General features: G+C 43.0%; 1 protein-coding gene across 1 annotated transcript in view; it reads right to left on the reverse strand.

The window, feature by feature from the left end:
* Positions 1 to 656: 656 nt before the first annotated feature.
* Positions 657 to 25,303, reverse strand: part of LOC110197821 (uncharacterized) — a 45,042-nt gene continuing 20,395 nt past the window's right edge. Inside the window, 2 exon segments of the mRNA XM_078146444.1 lie at positions 657 to 4,247; positions 4,249 to 4,947. Coding sequence (XP_078002570.1) covers positions 4,127 to 4,247; positions 4,249 to 4,947 — 820 coding nt within the window. The 3' untranslated portion in view covers positions 657 to 4,126.

Below are 25,303 nucleotides of genomic sequence, written 5' to 3' on the forward strand. Positions count from 1 at the left end.
TCCTTGATAATTTCCTGAAAGATGATGGCTTGACTCTCTTTTTCATCATAGCTTTCAGATAGTACAATAATTCTTAAATTATCTCTCCTAGATCTATTTTCTAGGTCAGTTGTCTTTTTGATTAGATATTTTACATTTTCTGCTATTATGTCATTCCTTTGATTTTGTTTTATTGTTTCTTGATGTTTCATGGAGTCATTAGCTTCCACTTGCCCAATTCTAATTTTTAAGTAATTTCTTTTCTTTTTTTTTTTTTTTTTTTTGGTTAGGCAATGGGATTAAGTGACTTGCCCAGGGTCACACAGCTAGTAAGTGTTAAGCGTCTGAGGCCTGATTTGAACTCAGGTCCTCCTGAATCCAGGGCTGGTGCTCTATTCACTGCGCCACCTAGCTGCCCCAAGTAATTTATTTTCATTAGTGAGCTTTTGTGCCTCCTTTTCCATTTCACCAATTACACCTTTTGAGTTCTTTTCTTCAGTGAATTTTTGTACATGATTTTCCATTTAGCCAATTCTGTCTTTTAAAGGAGTTCTTCTCTTCAGTTGGATTTTTGTGCCTCCTTTAACTTTTGGCCAACTTGGTTTTTTTTAACCCTAGAGATTTTATTTCATTTATAATAACAGGTATTTTTCAATTATTTAGCTCATTGTAAAGAATTAAAATTAAGATAATTTTTTATTAAAAATCAAGTGTTATAATTACTTTTGTTGACAAAATTTGTCACATTTCAAAACTAACATCAGAGTTGTTCAAGGATACTAATTTTGCTTTCATCTTACATTATTTTTCTTCTACATTCTATATTTTATTGATGTTTTTAAAATAATATTTTCCCTCATTACATGCAAAAACAATTCTAAAATTCATTTTTAAAAAGTTTTAAGTTTCAAATTCCATACCTGCTTCCCTGCATTCCCTCTTTCTTGTGAAAGTGATCAATCTAATGTAGGTTATACATACATGTGTAAGCTTGTGAAACATATTTCCACATTGGTCATTTTGTGGAAGAAAACTCAAACCAAGGAAGGAAGGAAGGAAGGAAGGAAGGAAGGAAGGAAGGAAGGAAGGAAGGAAGGAAGGAAGGAAAAAATAGTATGCTTCATTCTGTATTCAGATGCCATCAATTCTTTCTTGGGAGGCAGATAACATTGTTCATGAGTCCTTTGGGATTGTCTTGGATTATTATATTGCTGAGAATAGATAAATCATTCATAGTTGTTCAATGTACAATATTCTTGTTACTGTGTACACTGTTCTCCCGGTTCTGCTCACTTCACTCAGCATCAGTTCATGTAAGTCCAGGTTTTTCTGAAGTCATCCTGCTCATCATTTCTTATAGCACAATAATATTCCATTACAATCATATACCACAACTTGTTCAGGCATTTCCCAATTGATGGACATCCCCTTTATTTCCAATTCTTTGACACCACAAAAAGAGCTGCTATAAATATTTTTGTACAAATAATCCTTCCTGGACTTATGATGAAAAACGCTATCCATCCCCCAGAGAAAGAACTGATGGTGCTGAATGCAGATGGAAGCATATTGTTTTAATTTTATTTTTCTTAAGGGTTTTCTTTCACAACATGAATATTATGGAAATGTTTTGCATGACTACATATGTATAACCTATATTGAATTACTTGCCTTTTCAATGGAGGGAGATGGAAAGGGAGAGAATTTGAAGCACAAAGTTTTAAAAACCAATGTTAAAACTTGTTTTTACCACTGGCCCTGGAGTCAGGAGGACCTGAGTTCAAATCTGGCCTCAGACACATAACACTCACTAGCTGTGTGACTCTGGGCAAGTCACTTAAACCCCAATTTCCTCATCAAAAAACAAACAAAAAAAACACCCCTTGTTTTTACATGTAACTGGGGAAACATAAAATACTAAATTAAAACAAAAAAAACTACAAATAATCCTTCCCTCCCCCCATTTTTCTTCTTTTGGATATAGAACTAATAGCAATATTGCTGGGTCAAAAGATATGCACACTTTAATAGCCCTTTGAGCATAATAACAAATTCCAAATGCTTGCATCAGTTGAGAACTCAACCAACAATGCATTACTGTCCCAATTTTCCACATCCCCTCCAACATTTATCATTTTCCTTTTGTTATATTAGCAAATCTGATAAGTGTGAGTTTGTACTACAAACTTGTTTTATTTGCATTTCTCTGTTCAGTAGTGATGTAGAGTATTTTCACATAACTATGTATAAGTTTGATTACTTTGTCTAAAAACTGCCTAGTCATATCCTATTCTGTTTTTAAAGGTGTTATTTTCATCAGTATTTTTTGTGTCTCCTTTACCAAGTTGTTGACTCTTTTTTTATGATTGTCTTCTATCACTCTCATTTCTTTTCCTAAATTTTTTTCCTACTTCTCTTATTTGATTTAAATTTTTTTTTTTTACATCTTCAATGAATTAGTTTTGGTACTGAGGCCAATTCACATTTTTCTTTGTGGCTTTGGATGTAGCCGTTTTAACTTTGCCATTCTTTTTCTGAGTTTATGTTGCAATCTTCTCTGTCTCCATAGTAACTTTCTATAGTTAGGTTCTTTTTTTCATTGTTTCCTCATTTTCCCAGCATATTTCTTAACTTTTAATTTTATGTTAAAATTGGGCTCTGTTCCTGGGGGGCAGGAGGAACTGTCCCAAGCTTTAGGTTTTTCTTGCTGCTATCTTCAGAGCTAGTTCTGGTGGTCTGTAAGTTTTCAATTCTTCCAAGGTGGCATGACCTAAAGAAAGGTGTGTTTACTACTCTACTGGCCTATGCTCTGGTCTGCAGGTGATCACAAACATTCTTTTCAGCCCTGGAACAATGACCAGGGTCCCCACTCCCCTATAGCTGAAGTCTCTAGTGTGCTAGCACTCTTTATCACCCTGGGACAGCAAACCTGGACAATGCAACAGAGTCCTGCACCCACTGGCAGCAAAGGGTACCCTTCTGATCACATATCTAACACGTTTACCACATGCAGGCTGAGAGCTTCTGAAATCACTACCGGCCTGCTGATTCAGTTGGCCCTGAGGCCTGCAGATGGCTTGCTGGGACACAACCTTCACTGGAGTGCACTCCACTCTCACCCAGTGAGACAGATCTTTCCTGGCAACCTTATAAGTTGTCATGGACTGGAAAACTGTTTCACCATTTCCTTTTACTGGTGATACCACTCCAGAATTTGTTTTGAGGAATTATTTTAAAATCATTTGGAGGGGGATTTGGAGAAGAGCGGTGACTCCCTGCCTTTACTCTGCCATCTTGGCTCCACCCCTTAGTATACACATTGTACAGATGGCAAAAACTAAGGCATTAAAAGGTGAAATTATTTGCCCAGGTTCACACATGCAGTAAGTGTCAGAGACTGAATGTGAACTCAGGTCATATAGCTTCAGGAGCAGCATTTTATTCACTGTGCCACCTACCAGCCAAAAGAAATCATTACAGAAATAAATGTCCAATAGTTACCAAAATATTTATACCAGAATTTTTGTGTCAACAAAGAGCAGGAAACAAGAGCATATTAATTGACTGGGAAATGGCTGATGAAGTTATGGTATGTGCTATGAAATATTATTGAGGAGCACTGGAGAAAAACAATAGTACCTCAGAGTAAAACTCATTACATTTATAAGGCTTTATACACAGTATGAAATCTGGGATATCTAATTAGGACTGTGCTCAAGCAACAGGCCTTCTCTTGTTAATTAGATCTATAAGTTTTATCTCTAGTATAATTTCCCCAAGGTACAGTCAAGTATGACCTCCATGTCAAGGCTTTCCCACAATTATTTCTTTCCTAAGTATTCTTTCCAGTGTAAATATTCTCATGTCTAGAGATCCCTATCTTTCAGCAAAAGACATGTCCCAATTGAGCACATTCATAAAGTTTCTCTCCACTATGAATGGTCAGATGTAAAGTAAGAGATGATCTCTAACTAAAGGTCTTCCCACATTGAGTGCAAATTCAGTTTGCCTCCAGAATAAATTTTCTGATATCTAACAAGCTCTGTACTCCATTTGAATGCCTTTCCTCATAAACTATAGTGATAAGATTTATATCTAGTATGAGTTTTTCCCATGGGAAATCAGGGACGACTGTTGCTGGAAGATCTTAACCACACTGATTACATTCATAAGGTTTCTCTCCAGTGTGGCTTCTCAGACGTTCAGCAAGACTGGAGGTGCATCTGAAAGTCTTTCCACACTGATTACATTTTTAAGGTTTCTTTCCTGTGAATTCTCTGATGTACAACAAGACTGACACTCTGTCTGAAACTCTTTCCACATCGATAGCATTCATAAGGTTTTTCTCCTGTGTGGATTCTCTGATGTAGTGCAAAACTGGAGTGGTATGTGAAAGTCTTTCCACATTGGTTACATGTATAAGGTTTCTCTCCAGTGTGGAGTCTCTTATGTTGAGCAAGATTGGAGCTCTGTGTGAAAGCCTTTCCACATTCATTACATTCATAAGGTTTCTCTCCAGTGTGGATTCTCTGATGATTAGCAAGACTAGAGCTGTGTCTAAAAGTCTTTCCACACTGATTACATTTAAAAGGTTTCTCTCCAGTGTGGATTCTCTGATGTTCAGCAAGATTGGACTTCTGTCTGAAAGTCTTTCCACACTGATTACATTCATAACATTTCTCCTTAGTGTGGCTTCTCTGATGTACAATAAAGGATGACTTTTCATTGAAAACTTCACCACATTCATGACACTCAAGGGATTTCTCTTTAGCATGAATTCTCTGATGGGAGATAAGGGAGGACTGTCTCTCAAAGGCCTTTCCACATTGTATACAATTATGTAGTTTTCTGCTAGTATGAAATTTCTGATGCTGAATAAATAATAACTGTCCCTTAAAGGTTCTCCCACATTCATTACAGTCATAATGTTTCTTTCCATCATGAATTTCCTGGTGGTCAATGAGCTTTGTATTACTGCTGAAGGCCTCCTCCCCTTCGTTATGTGTATAAAGCATTTCTCCACTATGACTTTTCTGAGATCTAGTTAGGTCTGATTTCAAGCTGAAGGCCATCTCACATTGGTAAGTTTGCACTTCAGGAGGCTTCTCACGAGACTCAGCAAGGTCTACCTGTCCAGGAGAGCATTCCCTAAATCTACTATCCTGAGAACAGTCATTCCCTGAGGTCATTTTCTTACAATGAACTAGGACTGAATATTGTCTGAAACTCCTTCCATCTTTATCAAATTCACAGTGATTCTTTTGTTTTTTGTCAATCTTGATATCAGAATCACAGATTTCTCTCAAATTGAGATCACAGTAACTACCACTCATGAATCTTCGCTGTTGTGATTCTTCCATAGAAATGCTCAGCTTTGCAACAGCCTTCCTCATTTCAAGCCTTGTCTCTCCATCTAAAGTAAACAAATATATATATTACATATACATATATATGTATAATGACATATACACAAGTATATCCTCTTCTCTCCATTGACAGAAAGTAACTGATTTGTAATCTGTTTCCTTAGTGAAAGAAAAGAGTCCATCATACTTTCAATCTTTTTTTTTTTCAAATGCCAAGTGTTGTTGATACTTTTCACTGGGTCTCAGTTCTTTCTGTTTCTCTTTATTGACAAGGGCTGATGTATCGCCATAGTCATTCTTTGTAAATTTCATAGCTAAGAAATAATAATGCTGTTGTGCAGCAATTTTCAATATTATAACCAACTTTTCTTATATTGTATCCAGATCCGTAAATGTTTCATTTATGACATATATACAGAATATTATTTGACTACCTATCATGTCTATGAAGGTAGGTTAATTCCCTTAGTGATTCCATTTATTTTTTCTCTTCTCATGTCTAAGACATCATGACTGCCTACCTTGGTTTTTGTATTTACCTGCGGTAAACTATATTCTGCTCTACCCCTCACTCTTTTAGGATAACCATTATCTATTTATTTTTTAAAATTTAACTTTCAATGCTCCTGCTCCTCAACTAAAAAGAGAAAAAAAAAGAAAAACCTTGTGATAACCACAGTAAAAAAAATCCATTTATTTCCCATGCGTAAATATATTATGTCTTATACTGCAGACAGACTTTAAGTCTGCCGTCCTTCTGTCAGGAAGTGGACAGCATGCCTCACTACTGAGCCTATTGCAGTCTTAGCCATTTTGTGGCTGACAAATCCTTTAGGGTTTCACAACAATGGTCTAAGAGGTTTGAGCTAAAAATTCTTTAATGGATCTTTAGCAGAAAATAATTGCCCAATTTTGTTATGAAAATATTTAAATAAAAATAAAATAAAGGTATATACATATTTTCCTCTGGAACAACTAAGATGTACATGTTTCAAGCATGATAGATTTCTTTCTGCAGTGATTCCACACTCTCATGATCAGGCATACAATGCTTTTCAAGTTCATGTAATGATTACATCAAAATCTGATCACGTCTAAGTGTAACATGTTCCTTCAGGTTCTCAACCTGACATCAAATTGTTTCCCAACAGTCCTAAAGGTCTGAAATCCAAGTGCGACCTGATTCCCAATGGATGGTCACAGGCACGCACTTGTGGTCACTTGCTTTCTGTCACTGCAGCAGAGTAGTTCCTTCATTCGCAGGTGACCTTGTAAGCACATCTCATCAGCAGGGTTACATCTCTGCACAGATGGCGGGCTCTTTGGAAACCATGAACACATTACAAGCCGTCTTGAAACCATCATGGGCCATCACAGCCGTTCTTATATTGGCAGTCCTTACCTTGGCTCTCATTATCATCTTAAGGTTATTTTGTGATTTGGACTGATCATCCACTTATGTTAATGCACTTCAATCTAGTACATTTCCAAAGGAATTGGTTGGCAACATGGGTCAGTCATTCAGAAGAGTTTTTATGAGACTATAGCCAGAGTGCCAGTGATAGAAAGAAGAAAGTTATATCTGAAGAGATGTTTTTCCTTAGAAAAGATGATTTTATTATATAAAGATTGTTTAAAAAAAAAAAGAAGTATGTACAATTGGCCTTCAAGCACACTTATCATTTAATACACTACTTGTCATTGGGCAATAGAAAAATAAATCTTTTGCATGATACTCAGCAATTCAAATTGTTCATTGTAATGATTCTGATGAGCTAAAAACAAAAAATTCCCAACTCTCACAAGATAACTTATAAAGTTCTCCCATTTCCCCCCTCATCCATATATGAGGGAACATTTTTGTTGCGGTCTGCTTATCAATCAGCTGGTTGGGGCAGCTGGGTGGCACAATGGACAGTGTGCTGGGCCTGAAGTCAAGAAGACCTGAGTTCCAGAGCCACCTGAGAAGCCTACTAGCAACGTGACCCTGGGTAAGTCACAGTGTGTCTGTCTGCCTCAGTTTCCCTATCTGTAAAATGAGGATAGCACCTGCTTTCTAGGATTCTCACAGGGATCAGAGAAGACAATATTTGTAAAGTTTTTGGCATACAAGGGGCACTACATAATTGTTAGCTATTATTATCATCATTATTATTTTGACTATTTTCTCCTCAACTCTGCCCTCTTTCTTGAACTGCCCTTCTCCTCTCTCTTTTTGTTTACTTGTGTCCCTGTTGAACTTACTGTATTTCCTCACTCCCTTTTGCCTGGATCACCTAAGACGAGGCTCATGACTTGTTGCTTCTTTCCTGTTTTTATACTAGACTGTGAACTCCTTGACAACAGGGGCCCTCTGTGGCCTTCCTGTATATTGCCAGAGCTTAGCACAATGCCTAGAACATAGCGGGTACTGGAATCGAGTCTCTCTTCATTGGTCAAATACAGCTTCTGGCCTCAGTCCTGTTTTCTGTCTCTTCTTTCACCTTATAACCTAAAAGGAGTTTCTTTAGTCTGGTTATAATGCAAATAGGACCTGACCAGACCCAATACTGGTGATCCTGAAGGCTGCTGGAGGGTGTCCTGCCATGGGACACCTGGGAGCCTTTACCTCCCATCTCCCTAAACTGAGGGTTGCAGTCACCTATATGGATCTAGCCAATGATTCTCCAAGAATGGAGACGAAGATTGGACCATAAAGATGATGAAACAAACTTGGATTGATGGCTTATACAAGCCTCAGCCTTCGATTACTTCAGGGAAGACTCTGGCCATTGGCTCTACTCATATGCTGCTGAATGAAAAGAGAAAACCATGAAACCAGGTTGCCTGGGTCCCCTACAGATATAGGCAACAACATCTCAGCTGGGCCCTGACTGTGGCAAGGCAATTCTTGGCATCTCACTAAATGACTCCCTATCCCAATCACCATAGCAGCCTTTCCAAATCTTTTCATTCCTCCCCAACCTTACCGTAAGTCTTGCTCCAACTAACCCTCTCAGCTGAGAACTTGGCCTCATATTTCACTGAAACAATGGGACATTTACCAAAAGCTCTCTTACCTCCTCCTTATCTCACATAAATCAGAAGCTTTCTTTTTCTCTTTTACCCCAATCTCACAAGAAGATGGGGCCCTCCTGCTTGACAAGGCAAACATGCCCCAGTGATCCTATTCCATCCCATCTACTCCTCTACCATATTCCCCACTCTATCATCGCCATTTTCTCACTAATTTTCAGTGTCTCCATTTTTACTGGCTCTTTCCCCATTGCCACAAATGAAACAATTTCTTCCCAGTCCTCAAATCACTGATCCATCTCAATCCATACATCCCCAGTAGATATCATCCTATGTCTCTCTTCCCTTTCATGGCAAAACACCTAGAAATGACCATCTACATCTGGGGGTCTCCAACTCCTTTACTCTTACTTCCTACAAAACTCTGCATTCTGGCTCCCAACTCCAGTGTTCAATGGAAATTCCTATCCCTAAAGTTGCCAGTGATCTCCTAATTGCTAAATCAAAATGCATTTTCTCAATCCTCACCCTTTCTAACCTCTTGGCAGCTTTTGACACTATCCAATTGCTCCCTTTCCCTTAATACTTTGTTCTAAGTTTTGATGGCATTCCTTTATTTGGGTTCTCCTCCTGCCATGTCCCAAAACTAACATCATTATCTTTTCCCCAACCCTCCCATCTTCCTACGTTCCTAACACTATGCAGGTCACCCCTCCCGACTGTCCAGGCTCATAAAAGAGATGTCATCCACTGCTCACCATCTCTCACATTCATACCATCATTCCCCCCCTCCCATCTTCAATTTTTTAGAAAGTCCTGTTGATTCCACCTTGGAACATCTCTTACATACATCCCCCACCCCCTTCTCTCCCAACACTCCCACCTTCTAGGCTCAGACCCCAGTTGCCTCACACCTACAGTATTGAAAAAGCCTGCTGTTTGGTCTCATTGCCTCAAGGGTCTCCCTAGATCAGTCAATCCTCTACCCAGCTGTCAAGTTCATCTTCCTCAAGCTCCCATCTGACCACGTCACTGCCTCCTCTATAAACCGCAGAGGCTCCCTAGCACCAGGATGACATATAAAATCCTCTGCCAGGCTTGGAGCTCTTCATCATCTGCCCTTCTCTTCCCTTTCCCAATCTTCTTTCATCTTACTCCCCCTCCACATATAATCCAGTAGCAAAGGCCTCCCTTCTATGTCTTGAGCAGGACACACCATCTCCAGTCTCCAAAGGCTTTCCAGGGCTGCCTCTCATGCCTAGAATGCTTTGCCCTGGCTTCTCTGAAGCCCCAGCCAAAGCCCACAATCCACAGTGAGGCTTTTCCAGCCCTCCTCAATCTAAGGGCCTTCCCTGCCTTGACTAGCTCCATCTAACCTGTATGGGGCATGTTCTACACAGTCCTATCCTTGTTATCTTCTCCACTGTCTGTGAGCTCCTTGACAACTGAGGATGTCCCTTACCATTCTCTGAATCCTTGGAACTTAGCAGGAGGCCTGGCATATACTAGGCACTTAATAAAGGCTTGTTGACTTGAACAAAGGCTGGGAAAGAGCTTGTACCAGGCAGCCCAGGCCCTTTCTGGAAACCTTCAGGAGGGTTCCATGACCCAGAGCTCCAAACAATGGATATTACAGACTCATACTTTTATCACTAGAAGAGAAGTGAAAGGCCATGGAGTCCAACCCTTCCTTTCACAGACGGGGAAACTGAGGGTCAGAGGCTCAGTGACTTGCCCAGGATCTTACTGCTTAAAAGTGTCTGAAAAAGAATTGCAAACCAGTCTTCCTGCCCCCAAGTCTAGCACTCCCCTCACTGTGTCAGGGAGCCACCTCTTGTGGTAACAGCCCTCACAGACCTGCTTTCCTCTCACTCACCTGGACAGGAGGTTCTGGGGTCTTCTAGCTCCAGCATCCAAGGTGCTTCCCCTTGTCCAAAATGGGAGATCAAATCTTCCCTGGGAACTGGAAGTCCTGGCATGGGGATAAGGAAGGCATGAGGATGGAGAGCACTTAGCTCTCTTTAGGGAAAGGGGGCATGCAGGAAGGGTCACAGGAGGGTTCCCAGGATATCTCAAGACCTTTTCCATGACATTTGTTGGGAGCTTTGGTGGGGGATGGGAAGGAGATCATTTGGAAGTCAATTTGGAATCAGAAAATTCTGTTTTCTCCACTTCCTTCAGAGAAGGATGGGCTGAATCCAGAGATTCCATTATTTAGAAATTAAGAAGCAGATGGTAGTACAGTAGAGAGAGCCTTTGTCCTGGATTCAAGAAGCTCTGAGTTCAAATCTGGTCTCAAACACTTATTAGCTAAGTGCCCCAGGCAAGTCACTTAACCTCTGCTTGCCTCACTTTCCTCAACTGTAAAATGGGGATAATGACACCACCTAACTCACAGGCTTGTTTTGAGGATCAAATTAGGTAACATTTGTAAAGAAAGCTCTCAGCACAGTTCCTGGCACATAGCAGGTAGACGTAAATGCATATATTCCCTTCCCTTCCTTTCCCACCATTTGCACTGGAATTCTGGGGATTTAGGATGGAAGAACAAGGACACACTTGCTATACCAGGCTTCTGAGAGTAAGACTAGGAGTTGTTAGCTACACACTCATGCTTATTGACAAGAAGAACCTTCCAAAGACCCGACTCAACACAAAGGGGAAGAGGTAGAGGGTGCCCTTCACTGCCCATCTCCAAGGAAAAGCTGCCTGAGCAGTTTTCAGAAATTTGGAGGACAAAATTCAAGTTGAAGTAGAGATTAACTAGATAAAACCTCTGAGATGACTTCCAAGTCTGACAGCCTCCAACACTGTTTTTATCTCTGACCTGAAGCTTCTTAGAACCACTAAGAGAGAACTTCTGGAGCAAAAAAGGGGATCCCCAACTCCCTACCACACAAGACAAACAGCTTTTACAGGAAAACCAGGCAGCAAGAGGACTTCGTCTCTTGGACCCAAACGATCCCCATTTGGCCTTTCTAATAATTGATAAGTGCTAGAAACCACGCAGACCAGGGCAGGAGTGAAGGCAGTCCCTTTCAGGGTAGATTCATGGTTCCAGAAGTGGTCCTTACCTAGAAACAGCAGGTTCCGGGCATTCTCCATGGTGACCTCCTTGTACAACTCCTTCTGAGGATGGTCCAAGAGGCCCCACTCCTCCTGGGTGAAGTCCACGGTCACATCCTGGAATGTCACCAGCTCCTAAACCATCAAAAGTCACAAGATTTAGAGCTGAAAGAGACTCCAGAATTGATCTAGTTCGGTGCTCATCAACTTACAGGAGGAAACAAGGGGAAAGAAGGGATTTGCCCAAAGGTCACACCCTTTAAGAGTGAAGGAGACAACACTTCAGACAATAGTCACGCAAAGCCCACCTGACTGCCCAAGGGGAGCCATGATCCAGTACCTTCACAGGGTGGTCCTGCAGCCTATAAGCTTGGACAGCTCCTGGCAGACAGCTCCCATCAGTCTTGGCCAACACCATCCCTGGCCCTCAGCATTACCCCTGCCTTTACAATAAACATCCTGTACTGAGCATCACTCCGACTGGAACTGGCACTTCATGTCAGCTTGGACAGAGAATAGAGTACGTGGCACCTTGGTCAAGTACTAGGAGCGATCATACCATGGAAGGGACACGTACTGGTTGGGTTGTGCCCAGAGAGCTAGATCAGGAACAGTATGTGATGGTTACAGAGAGGCCAATTGGAGCTTCATTTCTGGGGAAAAAAAACTAAACCAGACTGACCCCCAACAGCCCCTAACAGTGAGAGCTGTCCCAAGGTGGACCGAGCTACTTCACGAGGGGCAGGCAGCTCTCCCGTCCTTGGAGGTCTTCACGAGAGGCTGCATGACCACTTCTTGGTCCTGGTGGGGACCTGTGTCACTGAGGTCCCTTCCAACTGTGAGCCCCAGGAGGCCTCAAGAGACAGATCAAGTGTGAGGACAAGAGAAAGACGGCTCCCGCCAGGAAGCGCGCACCACAGATTGATCACTTACTACCAGCCAAGCTTGGCTCTGGATTCACAGGCAAAAGGTCCCAGTGGGGAAAACTACAGGTACGGAAATAACGACCTGCAAGAATAGCTAGCATTTCTATGGCCCTCTGAGGTGCCCAGAGCATGGCGATAGATGACCCTGCCCGGACCCTGGTACAGGCCCTCGTCACCTCGCCCCTGGACTACTGGAGCAGCGGCTAGGGGGGCTGGCCACCTCAAGTCCCTCCCCGCTCCTGTCCATCCTCTGTCAGTTCTTAAAGTCTAACTCTGAGCACATCACCCCCAGGAGTAGGGTCCTCCTGCCTCCAGCATCAAATACAAAAGGCTGTTTGGCATCAAAGCCCTTCAGAACCCAGCCCCCCTACAAGACACATGTGAGTAGACAGATGTTAATCTCACAGGGGAAGGCACCAGCTACTTGGGGATCAGAAAAGCTTCCTGGAAAAGGAATCATTTCAGCTGGGTCTTGAAGGAAGCCCAAGATTCTTTATTTGTTTAATTTACCATAAATGTAATGACCACCCCAAACAGAAGTATTCCCACAAACAAAGCAGAAGAGAAAGAGGATTGCTCAGGGGTGAAATCATGAATGGCTCTCACATTCAGCTTCTTTTTAATAGTAAATGACACATCCTCACGTTCCCTTCAAAGATGTGGCTTGAGGGGCACTAGATGGCACTGTGGATAAAGTACCAGCCCTGGAGTCAGGAGGACCTGAGTTCAAATTCAGCCCTGGACACATGACACTTACTAGCTGTGTGACTCTGGGCAAGTCACTTAACCCCATTGCGTAGCCAATACATAGATGTCACTTCTGTGGAAGCGGAGGGCATTTGCGCCCATCTGCTGCTGACGGTGCAGGTCGCCCTCTTGAGAGGACACAAAGCCTGCAGTGGTCACGTCTTGCTGCATCCCCCGTGGGCCGGAGCCTTCCCTCTCAGGATGCCCCCCACCCCCTCCATACCGTACAGAGCTTGTGCGGACACAGCTGCTGACATGTTGTTGCCCCGTTAGACTGGGGGCTCCTTGAGGGCAGGCACTGTTATTTTTTAAACCCTCCTTTACATCCCCAGTGGGTTAGCACAGGGCTTGACTCAGAGGAGCCACTTTCCAAATGTTTGTTGCTGGACCTAAGAAGTGGTAAAGGAGAGGATTCAGAGAGACCCGGGAAGACGTGTGTGAGCTGAGGTAGGAGGACATGAGCAGAACCAGCAGGACCCTTTCTGCTCTGCTGACAGCACTGCAGAGGCCAAGAGCTGGGGGAGCCAGTCAGGGCTCTGCTCCGGGCCTGCCCAGACAAGCCTCCGGGGAAAGGGGCCCTGGAGCTTCAGATGCTACAGGGCAGAGCTTGACCACAGAAACAGAGAGGAGGGGGAAGCACTGTGAGTAGTGGGAGGCAGGAACAAAGACAGTGGAGAGAGGATCCCTGCAGAGAATGGTCCCTTCTCTCAATGAGTGAAGTGTCCTTCCTGGCAGTCACTTGTAATGAGGGAGAACTTCAACAAACAAGATGGCAGCCATTGGGGGGGGGGTTAGTGCTCAATAACCCAAAGTGCCAGTGAATCAGTTGAAAACACAGAAGGAGAGAGCAGGGCAGTGTTGTTACTACTGTTTCCAATTCCTTGCCTACTTTTGTAAAGGAATGATCCACAGGTAGGGGATGGCCAGCCTCATAGACAATCCTCTTCGTCTCTGGAAATGGCCTCCTTGGCTAATGTTGGCCAAGTCTGAGGGCAGAGTGCACTCACCTGGGCTGGGGGTCTGCGGCTCCCAGGGGCCATTCCCTCTGGCTCCAGGCTCCCTGCTGGGTCAGGCCTTGGTCCTCTGCAGGCTGAGCTGGGGAGGCTGAAGGATCCCAGAGGGGCAGAGCTCTTTCCTTTCTCTTCCCTGGCAGCAGGCCGGCCTACAGGTATTTGCAGGGAGTGAGGTCCCACAGGAGTCACAAAGGCCCAGGCACTGCCCTCAGGGTAGAGACTCCAACCTACAGAGCAGGAGAGGCATCAGGAAGGGTCAGCTTTGGAAATGAAATGGGGTGAAATAGTAAGACTACTTTCATCCCTCTCCTGCTCTTCCTTGGCCCAATGCCAGGGAAGCAGGAGGCCAGGGTAAGGAAGGCTCTTGGAGGCAGGACACAAAGCTGGGGGAGAGGAGAGGGGACATCTCAGTGACAGAAAGGTTCCAGGAGGCAGCTGAGTCTGGGAAAGAAGAATGACCGTGTCCTGGGTCTACCTAGGAGCTGGGGAGGGCTCCTGAGCCCTCTTTGGAGCTTAGACTTGGAAGCTGCTTCCCTGGAGGGGAACTGGAGACAGGGAAGCAATGCCTGGGATCTGACGTGGAGCCGGCAGGAGAGCCACAGGTCCAGGTAAGGGAGGCCGGGCAGGAGCTTTGGGGCCTGGGTCCTAGGTAGGTCCTGGGGGCAAGGAGACAGGCCTCCTGGGTCCTTATAGGGAGCCAGGGCTGCTGGTAAGACAGCCGAATCTCTGAACAGGAGCTAGAGGCAGAGAGACAGGACAACTAGATCCTGATGGGGAGGGAAAAGGAAGTACTCCTGGGTGCCTGTGGGGAGGCCTGAAGGCCAGGCAAGTGTGACTCAATGGTAAAGCTGGGGATGAAACCCCAGGATGTTTAGGATGTGATGGGGAGCCCGATGGGACTGGGAGCTAGCTGGGGAGCCAGCCTTGGGAACAAGGAGGGCTCCCGTGGCTTGGAGGACACTCAGTATGAAGTCAGATGGGGACAATGAGTCCCAAAGGAAAGTTCTGCCAGCAGAAGGTGAGGGCCTCATTGCTTCCTGGCTCAGACCTACCTGGGACCTGCATGCACAGAGCTGGCTTTCGAAAGGCACAGCGATCTCAGCTCTAAAGGAAGCAGAATGATCTCAGCTTCTACAGAGGAAAGGCAGAGAGATCTCAGCTCCAAGGGGAGGCAGAGTAAACGCAGCTGCAAGGGAAGAAAGCAGTTTGATCTGAGCTCAGAACACTTCTCCTTCCAGCCAGCCAGCCAGCCAGCCCACTGTGGGCGGGTCCTTCCGGCTCCAAGAGCCCCCGCCCTCCCCAGCCCAGCTGAGACGTCAGGATCTTCCCTTTCTTCCAATGGCTCCTAGAGCAGGTCCTCAGACGCTGCCAGCTCCCCTCCCCAAGCCCTGCCCTCCGTCACAGGGAACGCCTTGGGCACTGGGATAACCCTTTTCCACTCTAGACTCCTCCCAGGCCTCCAAACTCCACACCAGGACTCAAATTCCACCTGGGCCTCCAACCAGTCTGGTCAGCTGAGAATCCTCCCTCCCTCACCCTGCTGTGGGACTCAGACCCTCCTCCTTCTAAGCAGAATCTCCTGATCTTCCAGCTCTCTCCCTGCTACACTCATCAATAAAATATCTAAATAAACTTAGAAAAGAAACTGAACAGGCCATACATGAGCTGCCTAAGAAACAAGCTCCAGGACTAGGCAGAATTACAAGTAAATGTTATCAAACATTTAAAGACCAGTTAATATCAATTTTCAAACAGTTATTAGGAATAATAGGCAAAGGAGGGATCCTACCAAGCTCCTTTTATCAAACAAACATGACGGTGTTACTTGAACTAGGAAGAGTAAACAGAGAGAGAAAATTATAGACCAATTTAATGAATGAATATGGATGCAAAAATCCTAAATAAAATACTAACTAAAAGATTACAACAATATATTACAAAGCTTATATATTATGACCAAGTGGGATTTGGACCAGGAATGCTGGGATGGTTTAACATAAGGAAAACTCTTAACAATATTGATTATATCAATAATAAAAGTTTTAAAAATCATGTGATCGTATCAATAGATGCAGAAAAAGCTTTCGATAAAGTACAACACTCATTTCTATTAAAGACACTTGAAAGTATTGGTATGATGGATTTTTCTTCAAATTGACAAAAAAAAGCATTTATCTAAAACCATTAGCAAGCATTATTTGTAATGGGGATAAGCTAGAAGCTTCCCATTAGGATCAGGCATGGAACAAGGATGTCCACTATCACCAATATTATTCAGTATTGTATTGGACATCTTAACAACAGCACTATGAGAAGAAAAAAGAAATAGAAGGAATTCAAATAGGGAATGATGTAATAAAACTATTTCTTTTTGCAGACTATATGATGATATGCCTGCAATATCCCAACAACTCAACTAAAAAGTCAGTTGAAACAATGAATGATTTTAGCAAAGTAGCAGGACATAAAGTAAATCCAGATAAATCATCAGCATTCCTACCTATCACAAACAAAATCCTGCAAGAAGAGATGCTAAGAGATGCCCTGTTTAAAATAACTTGACCATATAAAACACCTGTGAGTACACCTGCCAAAACAATCCCAGGAACTATATAAACACAATTATTAAAAAAAAAAACTTTTATAAAAATAAATTCAGATTCAAATAATTGGAGAAATATTAATTATTTACAAGTAGGCAAGGACAATATAATAAGAAAGACAATTTTACATAAACTAATTTATAGATTGAATGCCATCCAAATTAAATTACCCAAAAATTATTTTACTGAATAAAAAAAATAACAAAATTCATTTGGAAGAAGAAAAAGTCAAGAATATCAAAGGAACTAACAAAAAAAATGTAAAAGAAGGAGGTTTAGCAGTACCAGATCTTAAACTACATTGTAAGGCAATAATGATCATAACTATCCCATACTGGCTAAGAAATAGAAAGGTAGATCAGTGGAACAGAGTAGACATACAATCTATAGCAACAAGTAAATATAGTAACATTGCATTTGCCAAGTGTAAAGGCTTATGATTTTGGGATAAAGAATTCATTATTTGGCAAAAATTGTTGGGGAAATTGGAAAACAGTGTGGCAGAAATTGGGCATATCTTACCAATATCTTACACCATTTACCAACATAAGGTCAAAATGAATGAAGCTTAGTCAAGAAAATGAAACTAGGTGACTTGAAAGGGGTTGGACTTCTGAAGTTGATCGAAGATAGAATTTGGGGAGGAGAAATTTGATGTATTTTAGATCAAAGAAAATTTGAAAAAGAATGATTGCTGGGCCTAGGTGCTGATCCAGACTCTCCTTGAGGACTGAAAAAAGAGCAGGGCCATTAAGGAGGTAGAAAGAGGACTGGCTGATCAAGGAATATTTGGGAGTAGTGATAAGACAAACTAGTATTCACATAGCTGCTTTGGAGGAATGCTTTCAACTCCTCTTTTTAGCGAACATTTTTTAAAAAATTATTGGTTAAGGGGCAGCTACTGGCGCAGTGGATGGAGCACCGGCCCTGGACTCAGGAGGACCTGAGTTCAAATCCAGCCTCAGACCAAACACTTGACACTTACTAGCTGTGTGACTTTGGGCAAGTCACTTGACCCCAATTGCCAAAAAAAAAAAATTATTGGTTAGGCAAGGTTTGCAGAGCACACCACCTTGGGCTGTGTCGAGCTCTTTTGCTCTTCAGAACACATAGTTCCATTCCTTCCTGTGGTTTCAGGATAGATGAAGAAGAATGCTGTAATATTCTGTAATATTCAAATTCATTTTCCTTTATATTTGAAGGTTTTTCTCCCAGTTTCTTTTTTGTTTGTTTGTTTGTTTATTTATCTATTTGCTTTTTTTTTTTGAGGCAATCGGGGTTAAGTGACTTGCCCAGGGTCACATAGGTAGTAAGTGTCAAGTGTCTGAGGTCAGATTTGAACTCAGGTCCTCCTGACTCCAAGGCTGGAGCTTTATCCACTACACCACCTAGCTGCCCCCTTTCTCCCAGTTTCTTGAAGAATTTATTGTTTGTTATTGGAACCAATAAGTCTTACTACTCAGTGTCTTGGAGTTTCCAATATTGTTTTTTTTTCCTTTTACAAGTGGTCTGTAAATTATTATTTTTTTAATTAAAAAAAATTTTTTTTAGGCAATTGGGGTTAAGTGACTTGCCCAGAGTCACACAGCTAGTAAGTGTCAAGTGTTTGGTCTGAGACTGGATTTGAGCTCAGGTCCTCCTGACTTCAGGGCTGGTGCTCTATCCGCTGTGCCACCCAAGTGCCCCTGTAAATTATTTTGATTGACAGGAGTTCTGGAAAATGTTCTTCTATCATTTCTTGTATTGCAGGGTTCAGATTTTTTTAACTTGTCATGTTTTTCTGGGAGACCTATAATTTTGAATTTTTCTCCTTTCATCCCATCTTCTAGACAAATCTGCTTTGCCCATATGGAAATTGTTTTCTTTGAACTTTATTGCTTTTTTGCTGTCTTCTTCTCACTTGTTTTTTTCTTTCCACTTCTGTGTATTAGCATTCCCAGTCTGTTACACTTTCTTGTGTTTCTCTGCTGAGACTTACCACCTTGGATTCCAACTTTTCTCGCCTGCCTGATTATTTCTCATCCAAGTTCACAGAGCCCCTGAAGCTTATCCTCGGTCTCTGCTGTCTGTTCTAGTAAACTTGTTCTACTTTGTTTCCTTCTCCTTTTCCCTTTTGAGTTTTCCTCAAACTCTGTGCAAATTTCAAGCAGCTAACTAGGTAACTTCTGGGTCATATGACCCACAACACGGCAGACTGAACATTTTCTCCAGTTCCTACAGCCTCTCAAACCTCTCCAAAACAGGAATTATGTGCAAGAGATAAAGCAATTTCCATCGCCTCTATGGTCTAAGATAGTAGTATCAAATTCAGACAGAAGTGGGGACAGCTAAACCATACGTGAGGATCCTCATAGGCTACGTATTGACTTAGAAAATCACATATTGACATTTTCTGCATTCTGTTATGGCTTTTATTTCTTTTGGTAGCTATTTCCCAATTACATTTGAATTTGGTACCACCAGTCTAAGACACCAAGAACCCTAATGAGGAAACGCCTGAAAAACTAAGAGAAGGCTCCTCTTTCCTGTGCTCGCTTGGCACCTCTCTCCTCACCTGCATCCATCGCACCCTCACACTCTGGCAGGGCTGTCCAAGCTTACAACAGGACTCATCTCTGCACCCCCTGCCTTCTTCCCTGCATCTTGGAAAACAGAAGGCAGAAACTTACTCTGGCTCAGATTGCACCATGGCAACATGCAGCGGTGTAACAGGGCTCAGGCAGAGACCTGGGGAATGGAAGTTTCTGAGTATGTGTGGATCTACCAGGCCTGAAGTGAAGGGGACTGATGTACAGGTGAAGCAGCTAAGGCAGCTTTGTGTTCTGGCCAGAGTGGAGCACACCTAAAGAAAAGCTAATGTTGAGAATGTAGATGCCAGGTGTGTCACATGGTTCATTGTTGTCCTTTATGCTTGAAGAGGACCAAGATGACATCGCTATGTCAGGGCCAAGGTACAGGGTGTCCAGCTCAGAACCATGGGAACTTGGAAGACTCAACACCAGGTTGGGCACAGATAGTCCATATGAACATCTGGCATGGAGACGGCTCTAAATTTACACACGTCACATTTCTTCTGAGCTACTGCAATTCTGCTTTGCTCCTAGAGCATGGCACCTTCTCTGATGTGGGCACACCACACTGGACAGTCCTATGCCAGTGTCTCCCATGTGTCACAATCCATTCCAAAGTTCTCCAGAGAGACCTTGAGAGTGTCCTCGTATCGTTTCTTCTGACCTTCACGTGAGCACTTGCTCTGTGTGAATTCTTCATACAATTGTCTCTGGCGTTTGAACAATGTGACCAGACCATCACAGTTGCACTGTCTTTGGTAGAGTTTGAATGTGTGGCAGCTCAACTCAAGAAAGGACCCCAGAGTCCGATGTCGTCCTGCCTGCCAGGTGATTTTCAGAGGATTCCTCAGACAACTCAGATGGAAGCAGTTCAGTTTTCCGGCGCGGCTCTGGCAAACTGTCCGTGTCTCACAGGGCCAGCGCAACGGCTTTTCAGAACTTCGGTTTGATAGTCAGTCTAATACCCCCTCTCTCCCACACTTTCATGCCGAGCTAGCTCTGGCAGTGCACGTACCACCCTCACCATCTATGTGGACATCCCTGGAAAGTGTGCCGCTAAGGCAAGTGAACTTAGTTACAGCATTCAGAATTTCCCCACTTACTGTAACTGATTTTCCCTCCTGCAGATGGTGCGATGGTGACTGGTGGAGAAGCTCCGTTTTCTTGGTGTTGTCAGGCCAAAATTAGCACAAGCAGCAGAGAATCAGTCCATACTCTGCTGCATCCCAGCCTCAGAAGCCGCACTGAGTGCACAATCATCTACAAACAAAAAATCACCCACCAACTTCCCTGCATGTTCATCTTGGCTTGTAGCCTTTTTGAGTTAAATAATTTACTGCCGGTATGGTAGTTGACCTTGATGCCACGTTTGTCCTCGTTGAAGGCGTCTGACAACAACACTGAAAACATCATGCTGAGGGGCAGCTGGGTGGCACAGTGGACAGACCACCGTCCCTGGATTCAGGAGGACCTGAGTTCAAATCCGGCCTCAGACACGTAACACTTACTAGCTGTGTGACCCTGGGCAAGTCACTTCACCCCATTGCCTAGCCAAAAAAAAAACCAAACAAAACATCATACTGAAAGGCATGGGAGCAAACACGCAGTCCTCCTTCACTCCACTGGCGACTGGGAAGGTTTGAGAGCATCACCCATTATTCAGGACCTGGGCAAGCACGCCATCATGAAATACTGATGAACTTCTCTGGAAAACCAAATTTCCTCATGATCTTCCACAAGCCACTGACCACATCAAAGGCTTTGGTCAGACAGACAAACATTGTATGCAGACCTCTATTCTGCTCCTGGCATTTCTCCTGGAGTTGTCAGGCAGCAAACACCATATTGACCATTCCTTAGGCCTTTCTGATAAAGGACAATTTTCAGGTGAAGGATCAGCCTATTAAGGAGGACTCTGGCAAGAACCTTGCCCAAAATGACTAAGAGAAAGACTTCCCTGTGATTGTCACAGGACAACCTATTTCCTTTTCTTTTATAGAGATGGACAATAGAGGCTCTTTGAACTCCTGGGGGTTAACCTCCTTTTGCCATATAACCCAGAAAATTTCAGTCAGCATTTGTATTAACAATGGACCCCCTGCCTTGTAAATATCTGCTGGAATAGAATCAGCATAGGTGCTTTGCCACACGAGAGGAGCCTAATGGCATTCAAATTTCTTCTTCAGTTGGAATTAGCCAGAGAAGCAGTGACTTGCACCTGAGGTATGTGGTCAATGGCATTAGGATTGGTTGATGACGGTCTGTTGAGAACACCATGGAAGTGTTCAGCCCACCTCTCCAGGATCATGTCCTTATCACTAATCAATGTAGCTTCATCAGTACTGAACAGTTGAGATGCAGCATAGATTTCTGGCCCATAAATAACCTTCAGTCCATCAGAAAAGCACTTTGGATAGAACTGTATTTCATCTGTCTTCTTTCTGAACAAAGAATGCTGCATCACTCTGAACTTCACTTGCATCGTACTTTTGATGGAGTTAAATGCTGCCTTCTTAGAGATGGGAAACATTTCTTACTGGTAAACCCTGTGGAGTTCTCATTTTTCTTTTAGCAGCTTCTGAATTTCCCCATCATTTTTTTCAAATCAATCTTGATATTTGTGAGTGCTCGTGCCCCGATGAGTGAATGCAGCACTGTACATCAAATCTCTGAAACTGCTCACTCCTTTTCTGCTCCATTGCTGCCAACCTTGGGTGGCTCAGCTTTCCCTCCAAGTTAGCAACAAACCATTCAGGACTATAGAATCACTTTAATCTGTTGACATTAAGGGTTCTAACATTTGTTTTGCATTGTGGCCACAGCTTTTGTTGAATGGAAGTGTTTGGCTTGGAGAGGATAAATCTATGATTGGCCCAGCACTCTGTGCCACACATTACCTTCATTACTCTCACATGCTGCCAGTCTCTTCTCCTTACAGTGACATAGTCTATTAAATGCCAATGTTTGCTGTGAGGGAGCATCCATGAAATCTTATTGTGTTTAGGTAAATGGAAGACAGTGCTGGTGATGAGGTTGTGAGGTGCACAAGTCTTCAGTGGTAAGTGACCATTGCTGTTGCTGTTTCCAACTCCATTCCTCCTAAGGACTCCCTGCCATGTCTGATAGTCTGTGCCTACTCTGACATTAAAGTCACCAAGAATTATAAGCTTGTCCTCTTTGGAACATTGATGATGAGGGTCTCCAGGTCTTCATAAAATTTTTCTCTTCCCTCACCAGGGTTAATTTTGGTGGAGCTCAGGCACTGATGATGGCAGCATGGCATTTTCCTGCAAGTGGCAATCGCATTGTCATGAGCCTGTTTTTCACACCTTTAGGGAGGCATGCAAGCTTGTTGACTAGATTAGATTTTATTGCTAGCTTTATGGTATTCCCAATCACTTCAGCCACTCCAGAAAAACATATATCCAGCTCTGACTTCAGCAAGCTGTCTTCATTTACCAGACATGTTTCACCCAGGTCTGCCATTTGGAATGTGATACCTGCTGAGTTTTTTCAAAACAAGAAATGTTTGTCTTTCAAGTCTACTGGACCTTGTGTTGTCCATAAGTATGCACATTTTCAATGCACTAATGGTAAGTGGGATCATCTTTGCAGAAGTTTTTGTAAACATTTTTGTGTTGCAAATGCAAGGTAGAGTATCCACCTGTCCCAATAAGCACCCAGGATTAGGTTAGGTGAAGCAGATAATTTTTAGGCTACCTTTTCTAGCCCCCTTCCTCATGCCAGGAGGTGAGCGGTGCAGTCCTTAAAAAAGGCTGCTCAAATAAAAAGGCTGCTCACACATTATGCAATGACTAAGAATGTTAAACTGAACCCTTCTCAGCATTACGAGGATCTAAGACATCTCCAGAGGCCTCGGGGTGGAAAATGCTGTCCACATCCAAAAAAAGAACTATGGAAGTCGAATCGCTCTCACTTATTTTTACCTTCAGTTGAGTTTTGTTTCATCTTTCTGATGGTTCCTCCTATTGGTTTTAATTTTTACTTACAACTTCACTAATGTGAAAATATGTTTAATGGATATGTAAATGTAAAGCCTATGTCAGATTGTGCGCTGTCTTGGGGAGGGTGAGGGGGGGGAGAAAAAGGGAGAAAAAATTTTCAACTCAAAAGGATATGGAAAAAAAAATTTAAAAAAATTTTTTTTAAATTTTTTTAAAAAGCCTGCTCAGACACCGATGGGATTTCCAAACACTGCTGCTGCTTCAGTCCAGTGAGAAGACAACCCTATACCCTGGGCCACCTGTGTGCGGCATTGTGACTCTAGCTCTCAGCCTATCCACACCTGTGGCTTCATCATTTTCCTGTCACCACCAGACTTCAAGGTAGGTAAAAAATGGTAAAAATGGCATGGATAATATCTTTTGACTTGCGCATAAATTGGACTTAAGTGAAGGAGAGTTGTGCAAAGTCATCAGCCTTACTCTCTCTTCCGGAATTATCAAAGTCCAATGACAAAACAAAAGTCAAGACAACTGGTGGTGGTGTGGATGTGGGGAATGATCTTGGTGTCTTCAATGTCTCAGCAACCTCTGAGCACTCCATAGCACCTGCTTCCACCAGCTTCATGGCCTGGTGGAACTAATTGTTCTTCTCTGCCTATTTTGGCCAGGAAGTCTTCACATGACTGAGGTCACCCCCTTAACTCACCAACAGGTTTGAGACCCCTCAGTTAACATCAACCTGGTTTAGTCCATCTTCCAAAATGGTTTACCAAGGTCTGGCCACTGCTCATGCTACAGCTTCTTGGAGCCGCAGATGAGAGTTGGGTGGCAGGTAGACACCAAAAGTGGATGAACATCCCTAAAATAAATGAAATGAGGTAAAGACTTCAACCAAAATCAGTATTTTTTTAATATATATATTTTTAGGCAATTGGGGTTAAGTGACTTGCCCAGGGTTACACAGCTAGTAAGTGTCAAGTGTTTGGTCTGAGGTCAGATTTCAACTCAGGTCCTCCTGACTTCAGGGCCAGTGCTCTATCCCCTGTGCAATCTAGATGCCCCTATCAAAATCAGCTTATTAACAGTGATGTGTATAACTGTTAGCCAAGCAGGTCAGACAAGCACCCTCAGTAAGGACAACAGCCCCAATGGGAAGGAGGGAGTTTTCCTTATTGACACACAGCAAAGAAGGGGTGTTGGAAAGGTGTGGAACACTACAACTGGCCATTCTAAGGAAGGTGGGCTGGCATTCTGGTGACTCTAATTGCGCTCCTCTCTGACAATTAAGGAATGTTAATTGTATGAGATAACCCATCTGCATCCTGTAATCTTTGCTAAGGGATCAAAACTACCAGACTTCTTGTCTCCTTGGAAGAGCTAAAACTCTCCTAATTGCACAAGGACAGTCGAGGACAGACAACATATCTTTTGGAATGGTACCAAGTTAACTTGTGGGACTTAAAGATAATAAACAGGTGTCCTAAAAGTACTGAAGGGGCTACTGGCATGAGAGTTAACGACCTTTCTTTCAATTATGCCTTTAAACTAACTCAGAGGGAAAGCTAAATTCCTGAGCTCAACTCAAGGGCAAAGCAAGGTGGCTTCAGGCAGATGCAGACTCAGTTATAAAATCAATGCAGCATAAAATCAATTATAGAATCAATGCAGGAGGCATCAATATAGTAGAAACTTGAAGTAATATTGATTTTGATCTTCCCAGCACTAACCAGACCCAACCCTGCTTAGCTTCTGGCCTCAGCTGGGATTGAGTGCATTCAGGATGATATGGCCTAGATAAAGACATTTCACTGGAAAGTGATCAATTTTGTCATCAATAAATTGTAAAACATGCCTGGTCAGAAAGAGGAAATTGATAGGCAGTCTGGGAAAACCAGTCACAAGTATGGTACATAGGGAATGAAAGAAATGAGGTAAAAAGGCATTTATTCAGTATTTCCTATACTCTGTGCCAAGGTCTTGGGATACAAGTAAAGACAGGAAGCTCCTTGGTCTCCAGGAGCTCACGTTGTACCTGGAGGAAACAACATGAATA

The sequence above is a fragment of the Phascolarctos cinereus genome, unplaced genomic scaffold, assembly GCF_003287225.1.
Source record: "Phascolarctos cinereus isolate Bilbo 61053 unplaced genomic scaffold, phaCin_HiC Scaffold_726;HRSCAF=1367, whole genome shotgun sequence".
NCBI lineage: Eukaryota > Metazoa > Chordata > Mammalia > Diprotodontia > Phascolarctidae > Phascolarctos > Phascolarctos cinereus.